Source organism: Lathamus discolor, chromosome 5, assembly GCF_037157495.1.
Source record: "Lathamus discolor isolate bLatDis1 chromosome 5, bLatDis1.hap1, whole genome shotgun sequence".
Classification (NCBI taxonomy): Eukaryota; Metazoa; Chordata; class Aves; order Psittaciformes; family Psittacidae; genus Lathamus; species Lathamus discolor.
The window spans coordinates 112,234,143-112,257,159 of record NC_088888.1 but is presented as its reverse complement, the minus strand read 5'-3'; the positions used below and the strand labels follow the sequence as shown (position 1 = coordinate 112,257,159).

The following is a 23,017-nucleotide window of genomic DNA, read 5'->3' as shown; positions in this document are numbered from 1 at the left end:
CGCGATCGCGCCCGCTCCGCGCTGCCCCGCCGCGGGGCCCGTGAGCCAGGTGCTGCGGCTCCCCCCGCCGCCGCCGCCGCCCCGCCCCGCCCCGCTCCTCCGCGGGGACTGGCCCGGCCCGGCCCCGCCCCGGATCCTCCCGCTGCCGCCGCCGCGGGGCACGCGCCTCGCTCTGTCGCCGCCGCGGAGCCGCCGGAGCGCACGTGGAGCTGCCATGGGCTGCCTGGTGCTGCAGGACGGGACGGTGCTGCGCGGCCGCCCCTTCGGGGCCGTCGGGGCCACCGCCGGTGGGGAAGTCGGTGAGTGCGGGCAGGGGCGGGGCCGGACCGGGATCAGGTCCGGGACGGCGGCGGATGTTGGGGGCGGCCAGAGCCGGGAGAGCGGCCGAGGGGGGAAGGGATGAAGGGGAAGGTCCGGCCTGTACACGGTGCCGCCCCTCAGCTCGGCGCCCGCCGTGGGGTAGCAGCGGGGCTGGCCCGGGGCGCTGGGGGATGGGGGCGGCTGTTCGCGGGGCTCGAGTGCCTCCACCGGCAGGACGCGAGACAGCCGCGATGCTCCGTCTCGTCTCTCTGCGCTCGCAGTGTTCCAGACCGGTATGGTGGGTTACCCTGAAGCCCTCACCGACCCCTCCTACAAGGCGCAGATCCTGGTGCTCACCTACCCGCTTGTCGGTAACTACGGGGTACCCGGGGACGAGACCGACCCCTTTGGCCTCAGCAGGGTGAGTGAGCGGGGCCGAGGCAGCGGTCTCTGGAGCCTCGTGTCCCTGCGGCAGGGCCCCTGTGGCAGTGCCCAATCTGCTGCCTGCAGGCACGCGGCGGCACAGGGTGCCAGGGCTGGGCAGCACCAGCACCCTGAGGCGGCACATGGCCACAGGCGTAGTTTGACCCTGGTGCTTGGACAGCACGGCCTTGGGGTGCTCCCCACTGCCATGCTCCCCAGGGGGACCAGAGCTGGGCAGGGGGAGACCCCAGTGTGCTGGAGTTGGGGTGCCCCTGCAGCATGTGGGGAGCGGGGCTGTATGTCTGTCCTGAATGGGGCTCTGTTGCAGTATGGGGGCCCCAGGACCCCAGGAGCGAGGCAGGGTAGGTGCAGTCCCTGCTCCAGGCCCCAGACCCTTCCCAGCCCCTCAGCCCCTGTGCTGCCTGTCCCGGGGCAGAGTCCAGGCCCCCTGCCGCAGCGCTGACCCCAGGGGTCTCTCCTGTGCAGCCCCGTCCCACCCTGGCAGACCGGGAGCCCTTGGCCCTGCTCCCTCTGAGCTGGGGCCGTATGGATCCCTGCTGAGGCGCTGCAGGCGCTCATCCTGGGAACCAGAGCCCTATGGGATAGTGGGATAGGACACACGGGCACGTTTGGGGCTCTGTGGGGAGGCTGTGGCTGGAGGGAGGGGGGCTTTCCTATGTGCTGAGCTGAGGGGCCTGTGATGCAGCACATGCTGGCCTCTGGGCAGGGGGCTGTGGTCCAGCAGCATCTGGGGGCCTAGGCACCCCATCCTGGGGCTCAGCTGGATCAAGCCTCAACCTCACAGGGCTCTGTGTGGGGCAGAGTGGGGATTGTCACAGCCCAGCATGCTGTGTAGGGTGACAGCGGGGGCTTGTTCTGTGCCATGGGCTAGGGATGGGGTCCCTGTCCTATGGGACTGCCCCAGGCTGTAGCTCTCCTGATGTGCCCCATGGGGACAGCCAGGTGGGGCACCCAAGGGGCACACAGGGCTTCTTATGGGCTGGTGACTTACGCCCAGCCATGCTCACCCTCCCACCACTGTCCCCAGTGGTTCGAGTCCAGCAAGATCCATGTGGCTGCACTGGTTGTGGGTGAGTGCTCAGCGACACCCAGCCACTGGAGTGCATCCCGCTCCCTGGACCAGTGGCTTAAGGAGCAGAACATCCCCGGGCTGGAAGGTGGGACTGGGGAGACCGTGGGGTTGGGTGGGGGGTGGCTGTGGGGCGGCTGTGGGGCAGAGAGTTCTGAGCCAGGCCTGTTTCTGTGTTGGGAGGCTGGTGAAGGGTCTGGAGCACAAGTCTTAGGAGGAACAGCCAAAGGAGCTGGGGTTGTTTAGTCTGGAGAAGAGAGGGCTCGGGGGGGCTTCATAGCTCTCTACAACTGCCTGAAAGCAGGTTGTGGTGAGGTGGGGGTTGGCGTCTTCTAGGTAAGAAGATAGTACAAGAGGAAATGGCCTCAAGCTGCACTAAGGGAGGTTTAGACTGGATGTTAGGAAGCATTTCTTCACCAAAAAAGATTTCAGGCATTGGAACAGGCTGCCCAGGGCAGTGGTGGAATCGCCATCCCTGGAAGTGTTCACAGACCGTGTACACGAGGCCCTTAATGACGTAGTTTAGCGGTGAACTTGGCAGTCCTGGGGTAACGGTTGGACACGATGACCTTTAAGGTGTTTTCTAACCCAGCTGGTTCTATGTTTTGCCGCACTGGGGGTTGAGCCAGCTGGGGGTGGCAGTGTCGTGTCAGGGTGGGATGGGGTTGTGGGGCTCTGTGTCTCACAGCCCATCTGCAGGGGTGGATACTCGGGCCCTAACAAAGAAGATCCGAGAGAACGGGACTCTGCTGGGGAAGCTGCTGCCAGATGAGACCCCCGTGAAGAATCTCTCCTTTGAGGACCCAAACAAACGGCACCTGGTGCAGGAGGTGTCACTGAAGGTGGGACTGGGAGGGCTGGAGCCTGGCTGGGGCCATGGGTGCAGATGGCTGTAGGGGAAGCCGGGGCTGTGGAAGGCAAGACAATCCACGGTCCCCCCTCCCGCAGGCCCCCTGCGTGTTCAACCCCAGCGGGTCGCTGCGCATCACGGCGGTCGACTGCGGCCTCAAGTACAACCAAGTGCGGTGCCTGTGTGAGCGGGGGGCGGCCGTCACTGTGGTGCCCTGGGACCATCCACTGGACACCGCAGGTGGGGCCGCAGCAGCTGAGGGTATCCTGGGGCCCTGCCAAGGGCTGGGGGGCTGAAGCAAGGGCCAGTGGTTCAATACTGGGGGCAGCAGGGAACAATGTCCTGCTCCATGCTGTGGGGCTGGGGAGCTTTGATACCATCCTTTCTGAGGACTTTGGGGCTCGAGGCCCTCAGTGTGACCATGCAGGGGTGGGGGGACCTGGGCTGGGTGCCTTGCTCTGGGATGGGGGACTCTCAACTTTGGGGCTAGGGTGACCTAATGTGACCCTGTGGAGGGAGCCGTGGGGCGGCTTTGGGACTGGGGAGGCCCTTGCTGCCACCTGGATGGGTGTTGTGGGTTCAGGGCACCTGGGTATGACCCTGCTGGGGTGTCAGGGGCACTGTGGGTTTGAGGGCCTCGCTGTTGGTAGCCATGGGGTCCTGCTGTGACCCTGCAGAGCTCTGGGGGCGCTGGGGCCCTCTGTGTCCTCGGGGGTTCCACTCTGACCCTGCTGCTGTCTTGGTACAGATTTTGATGGACTGTTCATCAGCAATGGCCCTGGGGACCCCCAGCTCTGCCAGGAGACCGTGTTCAGCCTGCGGCGGGTGCTGGACGCAGCCCAGCCCAAGCCTGTCTTTGGGATCTGCCTGGGGCACCAGCTGCTCTCCCTGGCCCTTGGTGCTCACACCTACAAGATGAAGTGAGTGGGGGCCCGGGGTCATCACAGGGCCCTGGCTGCCCAGGGCTGCCTGACGCCCATCCTGCTGCCCAGGTACGGGAACCGTGGGCACAACCAGCCGTGCCTGCATGAGGACACGCAGCGCTGCTTCATCACGGCGCAGAACCACGGCTTTGCGGTGGAGGCGGGCAGCCTGCCGCCGGGCTGGGCCCCGCTCTTCACCAACGCTAACGATGGCTCCAATGAGGGCCTCGTCCATGAGCACAAGCCCTTCTTCAGGTGGGTGCAGGACTGTGGCTGAGAGGTCTTGAGGGGGGGGTGTGGGGCCATGCCCTGCCTGACCCCCTCCACAGCGTCCAGTTTCACCCCGAGCACTGTGCTGGCCCCACGGACCTGGAGGAGCTCTTCGATGTCTTCGTGGAGACTGCACGGGACCTGCAGAGCGGAGATGGGAGCACCCGGACGGGTAGGTGTGAGGCGGGAAGGGGCGGCCGAGCCCCTGTCTCTAAGGCTGTGGGACAGGGGACAGGCTGTGCAGGGGCAATAGCCTGGGTTGTGTGGCCGGGGCTGTGCACAGGCTGTGCGTCACCCCGGCATTAGCGTTACGTGTCCCTGCAGTGCGGGAGCGCCTGCGGGACTGGCTGACCTATGATAAGGCACCGACGGGGAGCCAGGATGGAGCCCGACCCCGCAAGGTGCTGATCCTGGGCTCCGGCGGCCTCTCCATTGGGCAGGCAGGAGAGTTTGACTACTCGGGGTCGCAGGTGAGCGCCCACCCTGGTGGCACAGGGGCAGTGGGGGTGACCACAGGGGTAGGGCCGCCAGCTGTGACCCCTCTGCTTCTCATAAGGCCATCAAAGCGCTGAAGGAGGAGAACATCCAGACAGTGCTGATCAACCCAAACATTGCCACAGTGCAGACCTCCAAGGGGCTGGCAGACAAAGTCTACTTTCTCCCCATCACCCCTGAGTATGTCACCCAGGTGAGCACCCCAGAGCACTGGCTGGGAGAGGGCTGGTTTTGGGGGTGCAAGGACAGCAGGCCTGGGGAGCAAGAGGGATGATGGAGGGTCTCATACACAGAGGGCTGGGTGGCATGCGGGGGAGTCCCTGAGAGGCAGCACAGGCATGGTGGTAGCTGAAGGGCACAGGGTGCATTCTGTGGGTCCCTGCCTCATCACCCTGTCTTCCCCCAGGTGATCCGGAATGAGCGTCCTGATGGGGTGCTGCTGACCTTTGGGGGACAGACAGCTCTCAACTGCGGTGTGGAGCTCACCAAGGCGGGCGTGCTGGAGCGGTACCACGTGCGGGTGCTGGGCACCCCTGTCACCTCCATCGAGATGACAGAGGATCGCAAAGTGTTCGTGGAGAAGATGGAGGAGATTGGGGAGCACGTGGCACCCAGCGAGGCTGCTGCCTCCCTGGAGCAGGTCCGAGGGTGGGATGAGGGATGGTTGTGGGGCAGGGTTGGGGTGCTGTCCTCCCCGTTCTCATCATGACCCTGCTGCTCTCTGCAGGCGCAGGCTGCGGCCGAGCGGTTGGGGTACCCAGTGCTTGTGCGTTCTGCCTATGCCCTCGGGGGCCTGGGTTCTGGCTTCGCCAACACTCGGGAGGAGCTCGTGGCACTGGTGAGCCAGGCCTTTACCCACACCTCCCAGGTCCTGGTGGACAAGTCCCTGAAGGGCTGGAAGGAGATTGAATACGAGGTGGTGCGGGATGCCTATAACAACTGTGTCACGGTACGGGATAAGGGGAGACCTCTGGGCCTGCTGGGGGGATTGATGAAGGAATGGGTGCTGTAGGGTTAGGGGCTGGACCCCATCCCTGGGGAGGGTTCCCCAGTGCCTTCCATTGTGCCAGCATGGCTGCTGTATGTTACCAGGAGCTGTGCCCTTGAGCCAGACCCCCACACCCTCCCATGCTCTGTGTGGGCTGCAACCCATGCAGTGTCATAGAGGCTCATGTTCAAGCCCTGGCTGTGCAAGGGAGTCCCTGTTGGTCTAGTGGGTGCCAGGAGGAACCTGCCTGGTGCAGCAGCAGCCAGGAGCATGCCACAGGCAGCGTGTGGAGCAGTTGGGACCCCCCAGCCCATAGTGTCCCCCCACTGCCAGGTGTGCAACATGGAGAACCTGGACCCACTGGGGATCCACACAGGCGAGTCCATCGTCGTGGCGCCCAGCCAGACCCTCAACGACACCGAGTACTTCATGCTGCGGCGCACGGCCGTGAAGGTGGTGCAGCACCTGGGCATTGTGGGCGAGTGCAACATCCAGTTTGCTCTGAACCCTGAGTCGGAGCAGGTGAGTGCGGCTCCCGGAGGGCAGTGCTCCCACCTCCTGAGCCCCCTGGCCAGCCCTGCCCTGTGGAGCCCAGGTCTGGGTCCTGCCCAGTGCTGTCCCATGGTGCTGTAGCTCACCAGCCTCCCCATGCTGTGGCGCCTGGAGGCCAGTGGATCTCACTGTGTCAGCTCAGCTAGCTCCCAGGAGTGCAGCAGTGCTGGGTCTCACTCCCTCCCAGTGCTATGCATGGTCTTTGGATGGTCTCTGCCGGGCTCCATCCTGCCATAGCCCACCTGCCCTCATGTTTGGTCCCTGTTGCTATTTGCATCCCTTATGCGCTAGTGATTGTTCAGTGCCAGGCGAGCAGCCACAGTGCCAGGGGAGCTCTGCTACAGGGACTACATCCTGCACTGCCCCACTAACCCTGCCTGCCTGCTGCCTGCAGTACTACATCATCGAGGTGAACGCCCGGCTCTCCCGCAGCTCAGCCCTGGCCAGCAAGGCCACTGGCTACCCCCTGGCCTACGTGGCGGCCAAGCTGGCTCTGGGCATTCCCCTGCCCCTCCTCAGGTAACGGCACTGCTGTGGGTGGGATGGGGCACCCAGCTGGTGGGACAGTTGCAGCTGCTGACCCCTGTCCCTTCCCCAGGAACTCCGTCACCAACTCCACCACAGCCAACTTTGAGCCCAGCTTGGACTATTGCGTGGTGAAGATCCCACGCTGGGACCTCAGTAAGTTCCTGCGAGTCAGCACCAAGATCGGCAGCTCCATGAAGAGTGTGGGTGAGCACAGGGCAGGTGGGCAGCAGGAGTGAGCAGCACAGCGGGCACAGGGTCCAGCTGCTCACAGCCCTGTCTGCAGGGGAGGTGATGGCCATCGGGAGGAACTTCGAGGAGGCTTTCCAGAAGGCGCTGAGGATGGTGGATGAGAACTGCGTGGGCTTTGACCACACTGTGAAGCCGGCCTCGGATGTAGTGAGTGCTGGGGATCTGGGGTGTGGGTCCATGCTGCCAGTGCAGTCCTGGAGAAGAGGCAGCCATCTGTCCCCTGCCTGGCCCTGCTCACTGCTCCACCCTGGCCTCACAGGAGCTGGAGACACCAACAGACAAGCGGATATTTGTGTTGGCGGCCGCGCTGAGGGCTGGCTACTCCATCGAGCGGCTCTACGAGCTCACAAAGATCGATCGCTGGTTCCTGCACAAGATGAAGAACATCACGGACCACGCGGTGCTGCTGGAGTCGTACCGTGAGGAGCAGAGCACCATGCCACCAGCCGTGCTCAAGCGGGCCAAGCAGCTTGGCTTCTCCGACAAGCAGGTGGCCCTGGCCGTGCTCAGGTAATGTGGGGAGGGAGCAGCCCCACTCTGTGCTCCAGCACAGGTCCTGACACTCACCCTCCCCCTCGCAGCACCGAGCTGGCTGTGCGGAAGATGCGGCGTGACCTGAAGATCCTGCCTGTGGTGAAGCAGATCGACACTGTGGCGGCAGAGTGGCCAGCCCAAACCAACTACCTGTACCTGACCTACAATGGCACCGAACATGACCTGGCCTTCCGCGAGCCCCACGTCATGGTCATCGGCTCTGGTGTCTACCGCATCGGCAGCAGTGTTGAGTTTGACTGGTGTGCTGTCGGCTGCATCCAGGAGCTTCGCAAGGTCAGCCTAGCCCCAACAGCCGCAAGGCCTCATGAGTTGGGTGTTCTTGGTCAGAGGATAAGGCCAGGGAGGAGTTGGGAAGCCCCTGGCCTCACCTTATCCTGCTCCACTGGCAGATGGGCTTCAAGACAATCATGGTGAACTACAACCCCGAGACAGTGAGCACAGACTATGACATGTGCGACCGCCTCTACTTCGATGAGATCTCCTTCGAGGTGAGCAGGGATGGAACCCTGCCTGCTGGTGGAGGGTGAGGGCGGCCATGGCCCCCTTTCCAGCCATGACCTTGCCTTACGTGTTACCACAGGTGGTGATGGACATCTATGAGCTGGAGAACCCTGAGGGTGTGATCCTGTCCATGGGTGGGCAGCTGCCCAACAACATTGCCATGGCCCTGCACCGGCAGCAGTGCCGCATCCTGGGCACCTCTCCAGAGGCCATTGACTCAGCTGAGAACCGCTTCAAGTTCTCCCGTCTGCTCGACTCCATTGGCATCAGCCAACCCCTCTGGAAGGAGCTCTCTGACATGGAGGTGGGCTCCCAGATGGAGCTGGGGCTATCCCAGTGGGGACCAGCCATCTGCATGTCCTCTGAGGGTTCCTTGTCTTCTGCAGTCGGCCAAGCACTTCTGCTGCAAGGTTGGGTACCCCTGTGTCGTGCGCCCCTCCTACGTGCTGAGCGGCGCTGCCATGAACGTGGCCTACTCAGACAGTGACCTAGAGAAGTTCCTGAGCAACGCTGTGGCCGTGTCCAAGGAGCAGCCCGTTGTCATCTCCAAGTTCATCCAGGAGGCCAAGGTCCATCCAGGAGGCTGCTCTTGCCCCAGGGCATCCCTGCTCCCCATGAGAAGCCTGTCCTCCTGCTTGAGCACCTGTGGCAGACTGTGACCATGTTCCTGCTTACAGGAGATAGATGTGGATGCAGTGGCCTGTGATGGCATGGTGGTGGCCATCGCCATCTCAGAGCATGTGGAGAATGCTGGGGTGCATTCGGGCGATGCTACGCTGGTGACACCCCCCCAGGACATCACCCCCAAGACACTGGAGCGCATCAAGGCCATCGTCCATGCCATTGGTCAGGAGCTGCAGGTCACTGGGCCCTTCAACCTGCAGCTCATTGCCAAGGTATCCTAGCGTGGGGGCCCGTGCTGGACCATCACAGTGCTGGCAGGAGGACACCCTGTGTCCCCATACATGCTTCACGCTGTCCCCTCTCCCCCAGGATGACCAGCTGAAGGTGATTGAGTGCAACGTCCGTGTCTCCCGCTCCTTCCCCTTTGTCTCCAAGACCCTGGGTGTGGACCTGGTAGCTCTGGCCAGCCAAGTGATCATGGGCGAGGATGTGGAGCCCGTGGGGCTGATGACAGGCACAGGCATCGTTGGTGTCAAGGTGAGCAGGGGGCCGCAGGGTCCAGGCTGGAGCATGTGGCTGGGCAGCCCCTGAGCCTCTCCTGCCCCCAGGTGCCCCAGTTCTCCTTCTCACGCCTGGCGGGTGCCGATGTGGTGCTGGGTGTGGAGATGACCAGCACAGGTGAGGTGGCCTGCTTTGGGGAGAACCGCTGTGAGGCTTACCTGAAAGCCATGCTCAGCACTGGCTTCAAGATCCCCAAGAAGAACATCCTGCTGACAATTGGCAGCTACAAGGTGTGTGGGGCTGGGGCAGGGGCTGGTGCCCGTTTTCCCCCCCTCCCTCCCTGTGACCAGCCATGGGGTTGTTGTAGAACAAGAGCGAGCTGCTGCCCACAGTGCGAACCTTGGAGAGCCTTGGCTACAAGCTCTACGCCAGCCTCGGCACCGCTGACTTCTACACTGAGCACGGCATCAAGGTTGGGGCTGAGGATCCGGTGGGGGCCGTGGGGGCCCTTTGGGCAGGCTCGGGGCCCTGATGGAAGTCACTGTTGGCAGGTGATGGCTGTAGATTGGCACTTTGAGGAGACAGACGGTAGCGAGGCCGGCACCCGGGAGACCCAGCGCAGCATCCTGGACTACCTGGCTGAGAACCACTTCGAGATGGTCATCAACCTCTCAATGCGCAACTCGGGGGGCCGCCGGCTCTCCTCCTTTGTCACCAAGGGCTACCGCACGCGGCGCCTGGCCGTTGACTACTCCGTGCCCCTCATCATCGACATCAAGTGCACTAAGCTCTTCGTGGAGGTGGGCTGGGGTGTGGCAGGGCCCAAGGGATGTGGGTGCAGGTGAAGGGAGAAGAGGAGAGGCTGGGATAGGAAAGCCCTGCTGTGGTACATGGGCATTGCTTGGAGGTTCGTTTTTGGGTGCAGCTTGGGCAGATGTCTTTGCCCTGGTCCCAAGTGTCCCTGAAAAATGGGTCCTGCCTTATGGCTGTCATCTCCACAGGCGCTTGGCCAGATTGGGGCAGCCCCCCCACTGAAGATGCATGTGGACTGCATGACATCCCAGAAACTCATCCGCCTGCCAGGTAGATGGGACCAGGGCCATGGCGGGAGCCAGGGGCTCCGAGGGTGCAGCACTGGGAGCGGGGCATGGCACACCCGCAGGTGCTGCAGGGAAAGGAGGTATTTCCCTGCTGCGCTGCCAGGGTGTCCTGCATCCCCTGTGCCTGAGGGTTGCCTGTGCTGATGCTGCCCCGCTCTCCAGGCCTGATTGATGTCCATGTTCACCTCCGCGAGCCGGGCGGCACCCACAAGGAGGACTTTGCATCAGGCACAGCAGCTGCACTGGCTGGGGGTGTCACCATGGTGTGTGCCATGCCCAACACCAGCCCCGCTATCACTGACGCCACCTCCTTCACCATGGTGCAGAAGGTGAGGGGCTGCCCGTGTGCCCTGTCTGGGTGCTGCAGTGCCAAGTGTGGTGCGCTCGCTGCCTGCAGTGGGGCTGACCCTGGCTGGCACTCACCACCTTTCAACCCTGCAGCTGGCTGAGGCTGGGGCCCGCTGTGACTTTGCCCTCTTCCTGGGGGCTTCCTTGGACAATGCCAGCTTGCTGGGACCACTGGCCACGGCAGCCGCCGGGCTCAAGATGTACCTGAACGACACCTTCTCCACCCTGCGGATGGACGACGTATCACTGTGGATGGAGGTGAGCCATCACAGGTAGAGGCTGCCATGGGGCTGGACCCAGTTCCTGGTGCTGGTGCCCACCAACTCTGTCCTCCCCTAGCACTTCGAGCAGTGGCCACGGCACCTGCCCATCGTGGCACATGCGGAGCGGCAGACGGTGGCTGCTGTCCTGATGGTGGCCCAGCTGTACCAGCGCCCTGTGCACATCTGCCACGTGGCTCGCAGGGAGGAGGTGAGCAGTGGGGTGCAGTGGGGGGATTGTGATCCCCGGTGACAGGGTGCAGGGCTATTCGGGGTCCCCCCTCACTGCTTTCCCTGCAGATCCTCCTCATCAAGGCAGCCAAGCAGAAGGGGATCCCGGTGACATGTGAGGTGGCCCCACACCATCTCTTCCTGTGCCGGGATGACCTGGGGCGCCTCGGGGAGGGCCGAGCAGCTGTGCGGCCAGCGCTGGGCACCCGCCAGGACATGGAGACGCTCTGGGAGAACATGGACACCATCGACTGCTTCGCAACAGACCATGGTGAGCCCTGAGGGGTGGCAGCCATGGCGCGGGAGTATGGGATGAGGACAGCAGCAGGTCCTGCCATGACCAGCCCTGTCCCACAGCCCCTCACACACTGGACGAGAAGCAGGGGCACGAGCCACCCCCCGGCTTCCCCGGCCTGGAGACAATGCTGCCACTGCTGCTGACGGCCGTCTCTGAGGGGCGGCTCACCGTGGAGGACATCATCCAGCGCCTCTATGAGAACCCCCGCAAGATCTTCAGGCTGCCGGCACAGGAGGACACCTATGTGGAGGTGGGTGCCTGCGTGCCCACCCCAGATCCAGCCCCAGCCCTGGTCCTGCTAATTCTGACCTGCTGTCCTTTCAGGTGGACTTGGAGCACGAGTGGATTATCCCCAGCTGCATGGCCTTTTCCAAGGCCCGCTGGACACCCTTTGAGGGCATGAAGGTGAAGGGGACGGTGCGTAGGGTGGTTCTGCGTGGGGAGGTCGCCTACATTGACGGGCAGGTAAGACTCCACATGCCCTTCTGCCTGTATCAAGGTGGTCCCCCAGCCCTGGGGTCCCTAACTACTGACCCCGTCACCCCCATGGCTGCAGGTGCTAGTGCCCCCAGGCTACGGGCAGGATGTGAAGAAATGGCCCTCGGGCACTGTGCTGCCACTGCATGCAGCCCCCACCAAGGAGAGTGCAAAGGTACTGGGGTGTGTGGGGCAGGTGAGGGGCTCAATGCCCTGCCCCAGCTCCAGCTCAGTTTCTTATTGCAGACCCCCGAGCGGCCCCGGCACGTGGTGGCTGGTGAGATGTTGCGTGGCCGAGCCTCCAGCCCCCGCCGGGCTGGCCCCACAGGTGATGGGCGCTTCCACCTCCCACCTCGCATCCACCGGGCCTCTGACCCAGGGCTGCCAGGTAAGGAGGGGGATGTCACTGTCACGGCACAGTGGAGCGCAGTGGGTGGGCAGTGGGGCAGCAAGCGTGTGCCGCCCCAGGGCCGGGTCTGGGGCCACAGCTGGACGGCCCCGCTGATGCAGCCCTTGTGTCCTGTTCAGTGTTCCGGAGGCTGGGAGCTGTGCACCGCCCGGGCGCCCGAGGCACCGGTAATATCGGAGGGGGGGACTCACTCTGACAATGAAACGTGGCTGTACTAATGGCACTAACCGCAGCTGATGAGTGCATCCCCTCCCCCAGGTGCCGTGTTGGCCCCGGGCTGCCCGCGCACACAGTGCCCACAGTGTAATGGGACAGCGCACTGTGGGGCAGGACATGGCTGCGCCTGCCTGCTCCCCTCACCCAGCCTGCACGGCACCTCGGGGACCCCTCGCCTGCCAGTGTGATTTGGGTTGCGTCTGATCATGTTTTGCGGGGCTCACGGGGAGTGGGGCGCAGTGCCACGCTGGGCCTCGGCCTGCCCTGTCTCTGGGTGGCTGTGGCCCTGGCGTTGGGCTTTCACCCGGTGCTGCCAAGCGCCAGGAGGGCTGTGCCGTCCTGGCAGCACCATGGGAGAGCAGTGGCCAGGGTGCCGCAGCTGCCCACACCCTCTAATGCCACCACTCCCTCTCCCACCCAGCCGAGGACACCCGTGAGAAGGCCGGCAGGAAGGTGGCAGAGGCAGGTGAGTGCTCCATGGATCCGCAGCGGCTGCGTGTGCTGGGGCTCTGTGTGGCTACCCCTGTGGGCTGACCGGCTCTTCTCGGTGCCACAGATCCGGCTGTGATCCAGGACAGCTACTTCTACCCACCGGGCTCCATCCCACGCCAGGCGTCCCCCCAGGGCGTGCCCCACTTCCAGACATCCCCACTGCTGCACCCCCTTGTCGGGCAGCACATCCTCTCCGTCCAGCAGTTCTCCAAGGAGCAGGTGCCTGGGCCATGGGCACCCAGATGAGCATGGGTCAGGGGCACTGGTGCTGCCTATGCCCTGGCTGAGCTGCTTCTCCCTGCAGATGTCGCATCTCTTCAATGTGGCGCACACCCTGCGCATGCTGGTGCAGAAGGAGCGGAGCCTGGACATCCTCAAGGTGAGCCAGGTGTGGGGAGGTTGCCCAGACCCCTGGGCACCCCAGGCAAGGCTGTGAGAGCCCTGTAATGATGATGTGGCCCCCACAGGGCAAGGTGATGGCATCCATGTTCTACGAGGCAAGCACAAGGACCAGCAGCTCCTTCGCAGCTGCCATGAGCCGGCTGGGTGGCTCTGTGCTGTCCTTCTCGGAGGCCACCTCCTCGGTGCAGAAGGGCGAGTCGCTGGCTGACTCCGTGCAGACCATGTGCTGCTATGCCGACGTGCTGGTGCTGCGGCACCCCCAGCCAGGCGCTGTTGAGGTGAATGGGGTTGGTGGGGCTGGCTGGTGCCTGCAGTGGGGCAGCCACATTCTCCCTTGAAGGCACTTGGAGGACCTTCCCTGATGGTGGGGACCTGTGCTATGGGGCAGGGCTGTATTTTCCCGGTGGGGCAGGCTGGACAGGTGTCAGGAGCAAGTGCCAGATCCTGCCCTGTGTGGGGCTGGGGGGGCCACGTTGTGCCTGTGCTCAGTCCTGCCTGTGCTCCCAGCTGGCCGCCAAGCACTGCCGCAAGCCTGTGATCAACGCCGGGGATGGGGTAGGGGAGCACCCCACACAGGCGCTGCTGGACATCTTCACCATCCGCGAGGAGCTGGGCACTGTCAATGGCATGACGGTATGGCAATGGGAGCCATGGCTGCCCCCAAAGTGCTGCGGGGCTAAAAAGTTATTTTCTGGAGCGGGGGGAGCTGCTGGGGACCACAAGTCAGGCTGACCGCTCCCCACAGATCACCATGGTGGGCGACCTGAAGCACGGGCGCACGGTGCACTCCCTGGCCCGCCTGCTCACCCAGTATCGCGTCAACCTGCGCTACGTGACCCCCCCTGGCCTCCGCATGCCCGCCGACATCACCAGCTTTGTGGCCTCCAAGGGCATCAAGCAGGTGAGCAAGTGGGGTGGGGGGGGTCGGGCCACGCACTCTCTGTGAACCTGCTGACAGTGCCTCTCCAGGAGGAGTTTGGGAGCATCGAGGAGGCACTGCCGGACACAGATGTGCTCTACATGACCCGCATCCAGAAGGAGCGCTTCCGTGTGGCGGAGGAGTATGAAGCTGTGAGTGAGAGGGAAGGGGGGGGGACCCTGGCAGGAGGTGGCAGCCCATGGGGGGGCGGCTCTGTGGCCTGGGCTCAGAGCTGCCCCCATGCCCTCCCCACACAGTGTTTTGGGCAGTTCATCCTCACACCCCACATCATGACCCGGGCCAAAGAGAAGATGGTGGTGATGCACCCTCTGCCCCGCGTCAATGAGATCAGGTATGAGGAGGGCAGCCAGGGGCACAGGGATGGGGTGTTCTGGGCAATGGTGGGGGGTCTGCAGCAATGTGGGCTGTGGTGTGGGGGCCAGGGGAGGGGTGGGGGAGCTGTGGCTTGGGGTTGCTGGGCTGTGGGTCTCGGGGTGATGGGGAATGGGGTGTGCTGGGCAGGGGGAGGTGGTCCTGGGAAGATGTGGGCTGCGGTGTTGGGGCTGGGAGTTTGGGGGAGCTGGGGCTGCAGTGTTGGGCAGTGGTTGGGAGGTCGTGGGGTGATGGGGAATGGGGTGTGCTGGAGGCAGCATGTCTGGGGTCTGTGGCGTCTCAGGCTGCTGGGGTCTGTGCTCCGTGTGTGCTCCATGTGTGCTCCGTGTGTGCTCTGTGTGCTCCGTGTGCTCTCCGTGTGCTCTCCGTGTGTGCTCTCCGTGTGCTCTCCGTGTGTGCTCTCCGTGTGTGCTCCGTGTGTGCTCCGTGTGTGCTCCGTGTGTGCTCCGTGTGTGCTCTGTGTGCGCTCCGTGCCTGCTGTGCCCGTGCTGACGCCGGTCTCGCAGCGTGGAGGTAGACTCGGACCCGCGCGCCGCGTACTTCCGGCAGGCGGAGAACGGGATGTACATGCGGATGGCGCTGCTGGCCACGGTGCTGGGCCGGTACTGACACAATAAACGCGTCACTCAGCCGCGACTCCTCGTCATCTCGTCGCGCCGCGGGCCATGGCGGCGCTGTGGAGGGGCTGCCGGCGGCTGCTGGCGCGGCGGCCGGGGGCAGCGCAGGCGCTCACCGCCGGTAAGGGCCGGGCCTGCGAGCCGGAGCCCCTCCGCACCCTCTGCGGTGCGCAGCCCTCTGCCACTGTCGCCCAGGGCCCCGCTGCCCTGCTGCTGTGGGGCCCTGCACCCTCGGTGGGGGGAACACCACGGGGGCGGGGGTGGCCCCAGTGCCTTAGGGGTCCGTGCTCGGGGGGAGGAGATGCTGCCGTTCCCCCGGGCTCAGCGGGGAGCAGAGGCCCGCCATGCGTCCCACTGGGTGAAGAGTTCTGGTCCTCTTCAGGCTCAGGAGATCGGTGGCAGGGGGCTCTGCACCGAAGCCAGGAGGGGTGGTGGGGGCTGTGAGGAGGCACAGCCCTAGAGCAGTGTCCCGCAACTCGAGAACTTGCCCCAGAACGCAGGGTAGAGGTGGTATTGGCAGCTCTGTTGCCCCCTGCGAGGGAATGGAAGCTGGGAGGTTGCTCTTGGGGGGATTCAGTGGGCTGCAGCCTCTGTCTAAGGGCTCAGCCAGCACAGCATCTGGCCAAGCCTCCCCCAGGTGGGCTGGTGAAGGTGAAAGCTCTGGCTGGCCTGAGTCAGATATAGAGCTGCTGCCTGGAGAGAGCTGAGCCCCTGACAGGCTGCTGGGCCTCTACATGGGTGATTTAATCTCCCTCATGGTGTTGCTGTTTGCAGGGCTGGGAGGTGCCATAAATCTGCCCCAGCACTGTCATGTTGTTCTATGTGCCCTAGGGACCCTCTGGTGCAGGCAGCTGCTGCAAGCAGGGGTGGTCCTGGCCACAGTGTCCCAGAGCTCTCATTCCTCAGCAGCAGCCACCTCAGCTTCCCCACTGCACACCCCAGCCATGCAGGGCGTTGCAGCATGGAGTGACCAGGAGTAGGGTCCCTGCGTGCTCCTCTCTGCACCCTCTGCTTTAAGCTTTCCCTGCTGACACTGCTCCCCTACCAGCCTAGGACACGGGGGAAGCACAGACAGTGGAGTCTCAGGTGCCCTGCTGTGCCAGGATGGGGGTGCTGGGGTGCTCCCCTCGCCATGCAGCCACTGTCTCTCCTCCCAGCTGCCCATGGGGATGATAGCACGTTGCCCTGCCTGCCAGGCTGCCTGGGGTCCTGCCAGGCCACCTCACTGTTCTGCGGTTATTTTTATCTGATCTGATGGCGTCTGTGGCTTGGCACCCCCTGCGCTGTGCGTGGCCAGGCTGCGCATCCCTCTCGATTCTTGGGGGGAGGCCAAGGTGGAGGTGGGAGCCTCGCCGGGAGCCCCTGCCTGCTGCTGCAGCAGGCTTAGTGCAGCACCAGGCTGGCTTGAGGCTGCAGCTCTGCCTGTTGCTGTTTCGGGTTGGAGCAGCCCTGCTGAGGTGTAGCCCTCAGGAGCATGGGGCTGTGCCCAGCACTGCATTTCGCTCCTGTAACTGAGCAGCAGCTAAGCCTTTGGGTCTGCATGTCTCCATACCTGCAGTAGCTACCCAGGCCCAGCCCCAACGCAAGGCTGTGATGATGTTCCTCTGGGGTCAGGGCAGCCCTGCCCCTGGCTGAGTTTTCCTGCTCTTCTTGTAGTTCCAGCAAGTAATTGCTCCATCTGAGGCCAGACTCGGCTCACTGTTGGCTGTGGCCTGCTCCATGTAGCAGAGACAGGTTGCCCTGGGCCCCACACTGAGCAGATCCCAGCCTCCTCCAGCCTTGTCCTCATTCACTGCTCATGGACCCCCAGTGTTTCTGTTCTGCCAGCCGGGGCCAGGCCAAGGAGGTTTGCTGGCCATTGAATGTGCTTGGTGTGTCCGGCCGTGCTCGCCTGCTGAATTGCTGCCCTACCTGCTGGTGAGAGCTGCTGGGTCAAGCAGGGTTTTGCCTCCTGCATCCCAGGCCGCAGGCCAGGAAGCCAGCAGGGCCTGGGCACAGCAGGCAGCAGCACGTGCCCGCAGCAGTGACCTTGCTGTCCCTGCCTGCCGCGAGCAGCCCTGTGCTCCTGTGGTGTGGCGGTGCAGCCTCCAGCAACCATTCGGCGAGGCCTGCAGGGAACACAGACGGTGTGGCCTACTTAGGCTTGGGCCCGTTTCAAAGTCCCCTGCCCGTGGGAACAGCAGCCTGTGTGATCGGCCTGGCAGGGGCTGCTTGCTGAGCCTGCCTGCCCCTGGCACTGCTGTGCGCTGAGCAGGCGAGGAATTGCCTCCTTGCAGCCTGGGCGGCACAAGCCGGGGGGCCCTTGCCCTCCTCACCGGCTGCATCCCGCGCTGCTGTGCGTGTTGGTTCTTCCCAGCCTGGGGTGAGACACAGCGGTGGCAGCAGGGTCAGCAGGGGCTGGTTCTGGTGGTCATGGTGCATGGCGGGGGGGGGTTCAGTCCCGCACCAGAGCTGCAGCAGGTGCGAGTGGCACTGTGAGTGCCATCCCGGGTGAGCAGTGTCATTGCGAGGGCCTTGCTCTGGCTGCACTTGCAGGCCCAGGCAGGGGTGCAGACAGGCCTGTCCCTGTCCACCCGCCCCCAGCATCCCTGGTGCTGCTTCGTCACCACCAGGCACTGCGCCCGGAGCCTTCGGTACTGAATGAGTAACGCTGGTGCTGCCACTGCGCTTTCTCAATGAGTGCTGAGCCGGGGGAGCCTGACTGTGCCTAGTGGGAAGGCTGCCCACAGAAAGCAGCCAGCAGGCAGTCACAGACCTTGTGTCACGCTGGCTGGGGGTCCCTCGCATGCTGCCCCCCTGTCCCTGCACTGCTGAGGCCCGTGGTCTGGGAGGGGCTGCTCTGCCATCATGGAGCAGCTCTTGGGGTCCAGCAGCAGAGCTGGAGCCCCTGGGGACTGCATCGGTCCAGGGTGGGACATGGAGCTGGTGATGCAATGGCAGGAGATGCTGCCAGGAGCGCAGCAGCTCCGTGGGGCTGCAGAGACCGGGCCAGCCCTGCTGGGGCATGGCCAGCCTGGATGGCCTTGGCCGAGGTCCTGGTTCCCGCCCAGCCTCCTGGGCTGCCTCCAGACTCTACTGGCCACTGCAGCCATGCTGGGCCAGGTCTAGCTCCTGCCTGCCGGCTCCCAGGAGCCATGCTGCGTCCCTGGTCCACGTGGCTGGGGCAAGAGGCCCGAACCTCTTCCTGCGTTGCCTGCAGGAAGCTCAGAGTCTGTTCCCTTTGGCTGGGACCTGCTCCCCATGGCACTGCTGGGGACTGTCACAGAGATACCAGTGGCTCTGGGAGGGAGGGCTGGGTGTTACTGGTGATGCACTCGGGTCCCTGCCACCCCTTGCCCATGAAGATTCGCCCATGGAAACCCTCAGGGCAGGGCTGGCTTTAGGCCGGCAGCACAGCTGGGGCTGGCAGGAAGAGGGGGGATGCTGGGGCTGCCGCTACCCAAGATGAAGTCTTGCTAGGTTCAGGGTTTCCAAGAATGGAGCAAAATCACAGCAGGGCTGGAGGTATGCCTGGGAACCGTCCTGGGAGGAGCAGGAGAATAAGCAGGGAGCCCACAAAGGCCAGGGGAAGGAGCACGGAGCCAGCTGAGTTGCGTCGAAGAGGTCAAGAGTGTAGGATGGAGCAGGAGCTGCCAGAGGACCAGCTGAGCAGCAGCCCGCAGGGGACGCGCACAGCAGAAGGTCCCTCACACTGATATGGAAACAAGGCAAGGAGCTGTGCCAGCAGCACCAGCAGCAGCCCGGTGGGCTCTGCCCCAAAAGCCACAGGCACAGTTGGCCCTGGATCATGCGGCGATGGATCAGCCCCATGTCAGGGCCATGGGGAGGTGGCACAGCCCCACAGTTTCGGCCAGAGACATACTGAGAGCAGCACGAGGTACTTGGCTGCTGCAGGAGGGCCTGTGCCCCACGGCAGGCGCGGGCAGCGGTGCTGCAGGCAGGCAGCAGCAGGAGGACCCGCTGTCAGCAGGGCGCTGCGGGGTCTTGCTGCTGAGCACGCTGTGCTGGTTGCAGGGGCCCTCATGGGAACTGGCGATGTGATCGCGCAGCAGGTGGTGGAGCAGAGAGGGCTGCAGGGGCACCACGGGCCCCGGACCCTGAAGATGATGGTGATCGGCTTCTGCTTTGTGGTGAGTGCCAGCATGTGGTGAGCACCTGGGTTCAGCAACGCATGCATGGTGGAGTGGGATGGAGGGCTCTTTTGGTAGGTGAGACAACAGTGCTTTGATGGGAATTGAGCCTCCAGCAGCCATGGGCAGAGCTGGGTCCCCTTGAGAAGGAGCACCCCATCCCTGTACCCTGCTGCAGGATGGGGTCAGCAGCCTCTGTCCGTGCAGCCTGGGCACCCATGTCCATTCCTGCTGCTGGTGCCAGCCCCTCGGAGGTTTCACTGGGCAGGAGGGTGACACCAGAGCCAGGGGTGCAAACATGCTTTGCTCTGCTGTGTATGGTGGGACTGGATCCTGAGCCGTCAGCTCTTGTGCTCGGGGGGCAGATCTGTACCCTGTGCTCTGTGCTGGTGGCTTGCGCAGGGAGGTCCCTGGGTAGCACTGACACAGCCAGGTCCCCACCATGGAGCCCTGCCTGGTGTCTCAGGCATGAAGCCCTGTGGCTGCCCTGCTGGAGCAGGCCCTGGTGCTGGTGCTGACTGGCAGAGTGCCTTAGGAGAGGAGGGAGGCTGTGGGCACCACTGCATCTATGTGATGCGGGGGGGCTGCCCCATGGCAGTGTGGAGCAGGGAAGGGCCTGTCCCTGTGTTCCAGGCCTGGGGCAGGGCCGTGTAACCAGCTCTGGAGATCCCCCAGCCCCTATGCCCTGGGGCCTGGCAGAGCGGGACACTGCCCCTCACACCCGGCTGCTGCAGGGTCCTGTTGTGGGTGGCTGGTACAAGATCCTGGATCAGCTCATCCCAGGGACAACAAAAATTGTGGCTGTGAAGAAGATGGTCCTGGACCAGGTAAGTGCCATGTGGGTTAATATGCCTTTGTGTGGGGCTGGTGCAGCCGCATATTGTGGGCAGCCATGTATTGTGTACTGCTCTCTGAGCCCCAGCTTCTGAGGCCAGTGCAGTGGCAGGCTGGGGTGGAAAGGGTTGCAGAGCAGATGCCCTCTGCCTGGACTTGGACCCTTCCAGAGGCCCCTTGGTGGTTCCTGTACCTCTGTATAGCCCTGTGTTGGGTTGCAGCAGGCCGAGGAGCCCCAGGGCATGAGGCGAGCTGGGTCTGTGACTCCCACCCCTGCTGCAGGCCCAGCTCCAAGCACCACAGGCACCTCAGCGTTGTGTCCTGACTCTTCTCTCACAGGGGGCCTTTGCGCCGTGTTTCCTTGGCTGCTTCCTTGCCATCACAGGAGCAATGAATGGTCTGTCAGTGGAGGAGAACTGGTCCAAGATCCAGCAGGTATGTGCTGCTCCCCCGGGGCCGTGTGGGGCTGTCAACAATCAGGGTGCGTTGGCACTTCCTCCTGGTGCACTGGCAATGCCAGCTGCTCCCATCTGTGGTTGTGCCCATGCCCAGCCATGCCCGGCACTGACTGTGAGTCCCCAGCTCTGCTATCACACTCCTGTCCTCATAGCCTGGTCTACATAGCATCATAGAATGGTTAGAGCTGGAAGGGACCTTAAATATCATCTAGTTCCCACCAGCTATTGTGCCTCGGGGCCCCAAGCACAGAGCTCTTTGCCCCAGGCAGCCACCCCACTGCTGTGGGGCACAGAGCAGTTCTGTGCCTGGCCAGGGCCTGGGGTTGCACATCGCTGGTCGTGCCGGGCTCAGTGCTGGGTCCCAGAGCCCCACAGTGATGGGTGCCTCATGCTGCTGGTCCACTGGGTGCTGGTGTCAGGGCGGTTCCCCGTGGTGTAGCTTTTGGGTCCCACCTGGGCCAGGGTGGCCGGGTGCCTGGTGCCACCCAGCTCCCAGCTCATCGTCAGGCCCCTCTCCTGGCATCTCCAGGGCCATTATGGAGATGGCTCCCATTAGCAGTAATTGCTGGAAATCAGTGCAAAAGCTGAGTCAGCTTGTCCAGAGCGTGAGTCACTGGGAAGCTGGTGACCACCAGCCATGGGATGAGGCACCCAAAGTGTTCCCACCCACCCCAGTGGCACCTCAGCCAAGTGGTGCCATGTATCTTGTCTTGGTCCCCCCTCAGGGAAACCCACTGGTGCCTGAGCATAGTGGTGTGTGATTCCCTGATCCATGGCTCCTGACCAGGCCCCTGCCCTGGGCAGGGGCTGGGCTGGGGCTGGGCAATGGTGGCTGGCAGCCACCTTCACCCCTGGCTTGGGGTACATCCGTCTCTCCCCACGCAGAGGAAGCGTCAGCAGAGCATCCATCACCCCTGTGCCTTCTCTCCCCGTCCTGGGCTGCCGGCCAGTGCCGGGAGGAGGCCGGGCTGCTGGCTGAGTCACAGCCAGCCTCGATGAGGGACTCATCCTGCTGGTAGAGCTGCAGCACGAGGACAGGGCAGTGCCTCGGGCTCCCAGGGCACTGCCCCGGTTCCTTCCCTGCCTCATGGTGCCTGGGAGGGGGACTGGGGGACACAGGGCTGGGGAGGGACCTGAATCTGCTGCAGGTGCCCGGTTCGCCACCCGCCCTCTCAGCACCTTACCCTGGCCCATGCCTGTCCCTGCTCTCCTCCTAAGCTTGCCCAGGCAGGGCAGCAGGTGGAGGCCTGGCTGTGGCACTAAATGCCATGTTGGCAGCAGGAAGAGACAGAGCAGCCGTGGCCACCCTCTCCCTGCCACCCCACATGTGCAGGGGCTGTAGTACCCTGTGCCCAGCTGGAGCAGGCATGGAGTTGAGGGAATGTGACAGGGGACATTGGCCATCCTGCACTGTTCTTGCCAGTGCTGTGGCCTCCCTGGAGCTGTGCCAATGGCCACTGCTGCTGGGGCTGCAGGCAGCTACGTAGCGGGGCTGTGCAGCAGCGGAGCTGTTCTGAGCACTCACAGTCTCCCTTGTCTCCTAGGACTACACAGACGCCCTGCTGACCAACTACTGTGTAAGTGCTGTGCCCCCAGCTGGGCTCCTGTCCTTGTCCCCTGCCTTGGATGCTGCTGTGGGCTTGGTTGGACACCCCAAATGCCTGGGCAGAGTTGGTCACGGGGCAGGGGCACTGGCAGGGCCCCTTCACCGCTGCCTCCTCTGCACAGATCTGGCCACCGGTACAAATCGCAAACTTCTACTTCGTGCCCCTGCAGCACAGGTAGTAACGCAGCCATGGCCCTGGTTCCTGGGCTCCTGGAGCCTGCGGCTGTGGACCCTGTCCCCTCTGTCCCTAGGCTCGCCGTTGTCCAGTGCGTTGCTATCGTCTGGAACTGCTACCTGTCCTGGAAAGCAAATCGGATGTGAGGTGGAAGCCATGTCCGCTCCCTGCCTGCATGCTGCCTGACCCTGCTGCACCCCCAGAGCCCTTGGAACAGGCCCATATCTGGGGCTGGGATACACAGGATGCTGGCAGCAGCCGTCCACCTCTCTCCTTGGAAACCCCATCACCCACAGCTACAGCCCTTGCTGCTCCAGGGACACTCCAGGATGGGTCAGTGCCTGCTCTGGATCCAGCAGCTCTGCCCCTCAGCGCACTTCACCGCCTGTGCTCAGTCTTCTCCCCAGCCCCTTGCCCCACACGGGGGGTAATCCTGCCCTGGGCGTTGCTCTGTCCTTCCCCAGAGAAGCAGGAGCAGCGCTGGGTGGGTGCTGGTGCAGGTGCTGTGCTGTGCACTCCCCCACTTGGAGCTGGGGATGGTGTTGCCAAGGGGCTGCCCCATCGCAGGCTGCTTGCGCTGTGCCTGCAGCCCTGCAGCACCCTCTGCCACAGGCTGGTCATACTCCTCCTGAGGGCAGGGTTTGCTGTGGCTCGGACAGTTGGAGCACCAAATAAACGGTGGTTTTCACTTGTGGTTCTTGTGACACTCGGCATGTGGCCTTCCTGTCTCACACCGAGGGCTGCACAGAAGCCGTTTCAGGCTGATCATTCCAGTGCCTGGGGAGCTGTTGCAGCGTGCTGTC

At 63.9% G+C, this 23,017-nt stretch overlaps 2 protein-coding genes across 7 annotated transcripts; both read left to right on the top strand.

The window, feature by feature from the left end:
- Window positions 1-112: 112 nt before the first annotated feature.
- On the top strand, window positions 113-15,030 carry CAD (carbamoyl-phosphate synthetase 2, aspartate transcarbamylase, and dihydroorotase). Of its 6 annotated transcripts, none has more exons than XM_065682071.1 (45): window positions 113-299; window positions 582-721; window positions 1,772-1,901; window positions 2,513-2,655; window positions 2,762-2,903; window positions 3,412-3,583; window positions 3,656-3,841; window positions 3,916-4,028; window positions 4,163-4,326; window positions 4,413-4,544; window positions 4,758-4,991; window positions 5,079-5,300; window positions 5,673-5,861; window positions 6,286-6,410; window positions 6,490-6,623; window positions 6,703-6,815; window positions 6,928-7,178; window positions 7,250-7,496; window positions 7,613-7,711; window positions 7,804-8,028; window positions 8,111-8,293; window positions 8,402-8,620; window positions 8,718-8,885; window positions 8,957-9,139; window positions 9,217-9,321; window positions 9,401-9,649; window positions 9,851-9,932; window positions 10,112-10,278; window positions 10,391-10,555; window positions 10,637-10,768; window positions 10,858-11,059; window positions 11,146-11,336; window positions 11,411-11,551; window positions 11,643-11,738; window positions 11,786-11,951; window positions 12,092-12,139; window positions 12,610-12,654; window positions 12,745-12,899; window positions 12,985-13,059; window positions 13,148-13,360; window positions 13,590-13,715; window positions 13,828-13,983; window positions 14,052-14,153; window positions 14,259-14,353; window positions 14,901-15,030. In XM_065682071.1, the coding sequence occupies exons 1-45, from the start codon at window positions 215-217 to the stop codon at window positions 15,001-15,003; spliced, it is 6,813 nt and encodes a 2,270-aa protein (XP_065538143.1). In that variant the 5' UTR covers window positions 113-214; the 3' UTR covers window positions 15,004-15,030. The 6 variants fall into 6 exon arrangements, with proteins under 6 accessions (XP_065538143.1, XP_065538144.1, XP_065538140.1 ...); XM_065682072.1 differs by having other exon boundaries at window positions 116-299; window positions 4,181-4,326; window positions 11,810-11,951; XM_065682068.1 differs by having other exon boundaries at window positions 128-299; window positions 4,181-4,326.
- MPV17 (mitochondrial inner membrane protein MPV17) lies at window positions 15,023-22,444 on the top strand. Its single transcript, XM_065682084.1, has 7 exons — window positions 15,023-15,132; window positions 19,026-19,141; window positions 19,876-19,968; window positions 20,315-20,410; window positions 21,978-22,010; window positions 22,162-22,214; window positions 22,291-22,444. Exons 1-7 carry the CDS (start codon window positions 15,060-15,062, stop codon window positions 22,358-22,360), a joined length of 534 nt encoding a protein of 177 aa, XP_065538156.1. The 5' UTR covers window positions 15,023-15,059; the 3' UTR covers window positions 22,361-22,444.
- The last annotated feature ends 573 nt before the right edge of the window (window positions 22,445-23,017 follow it).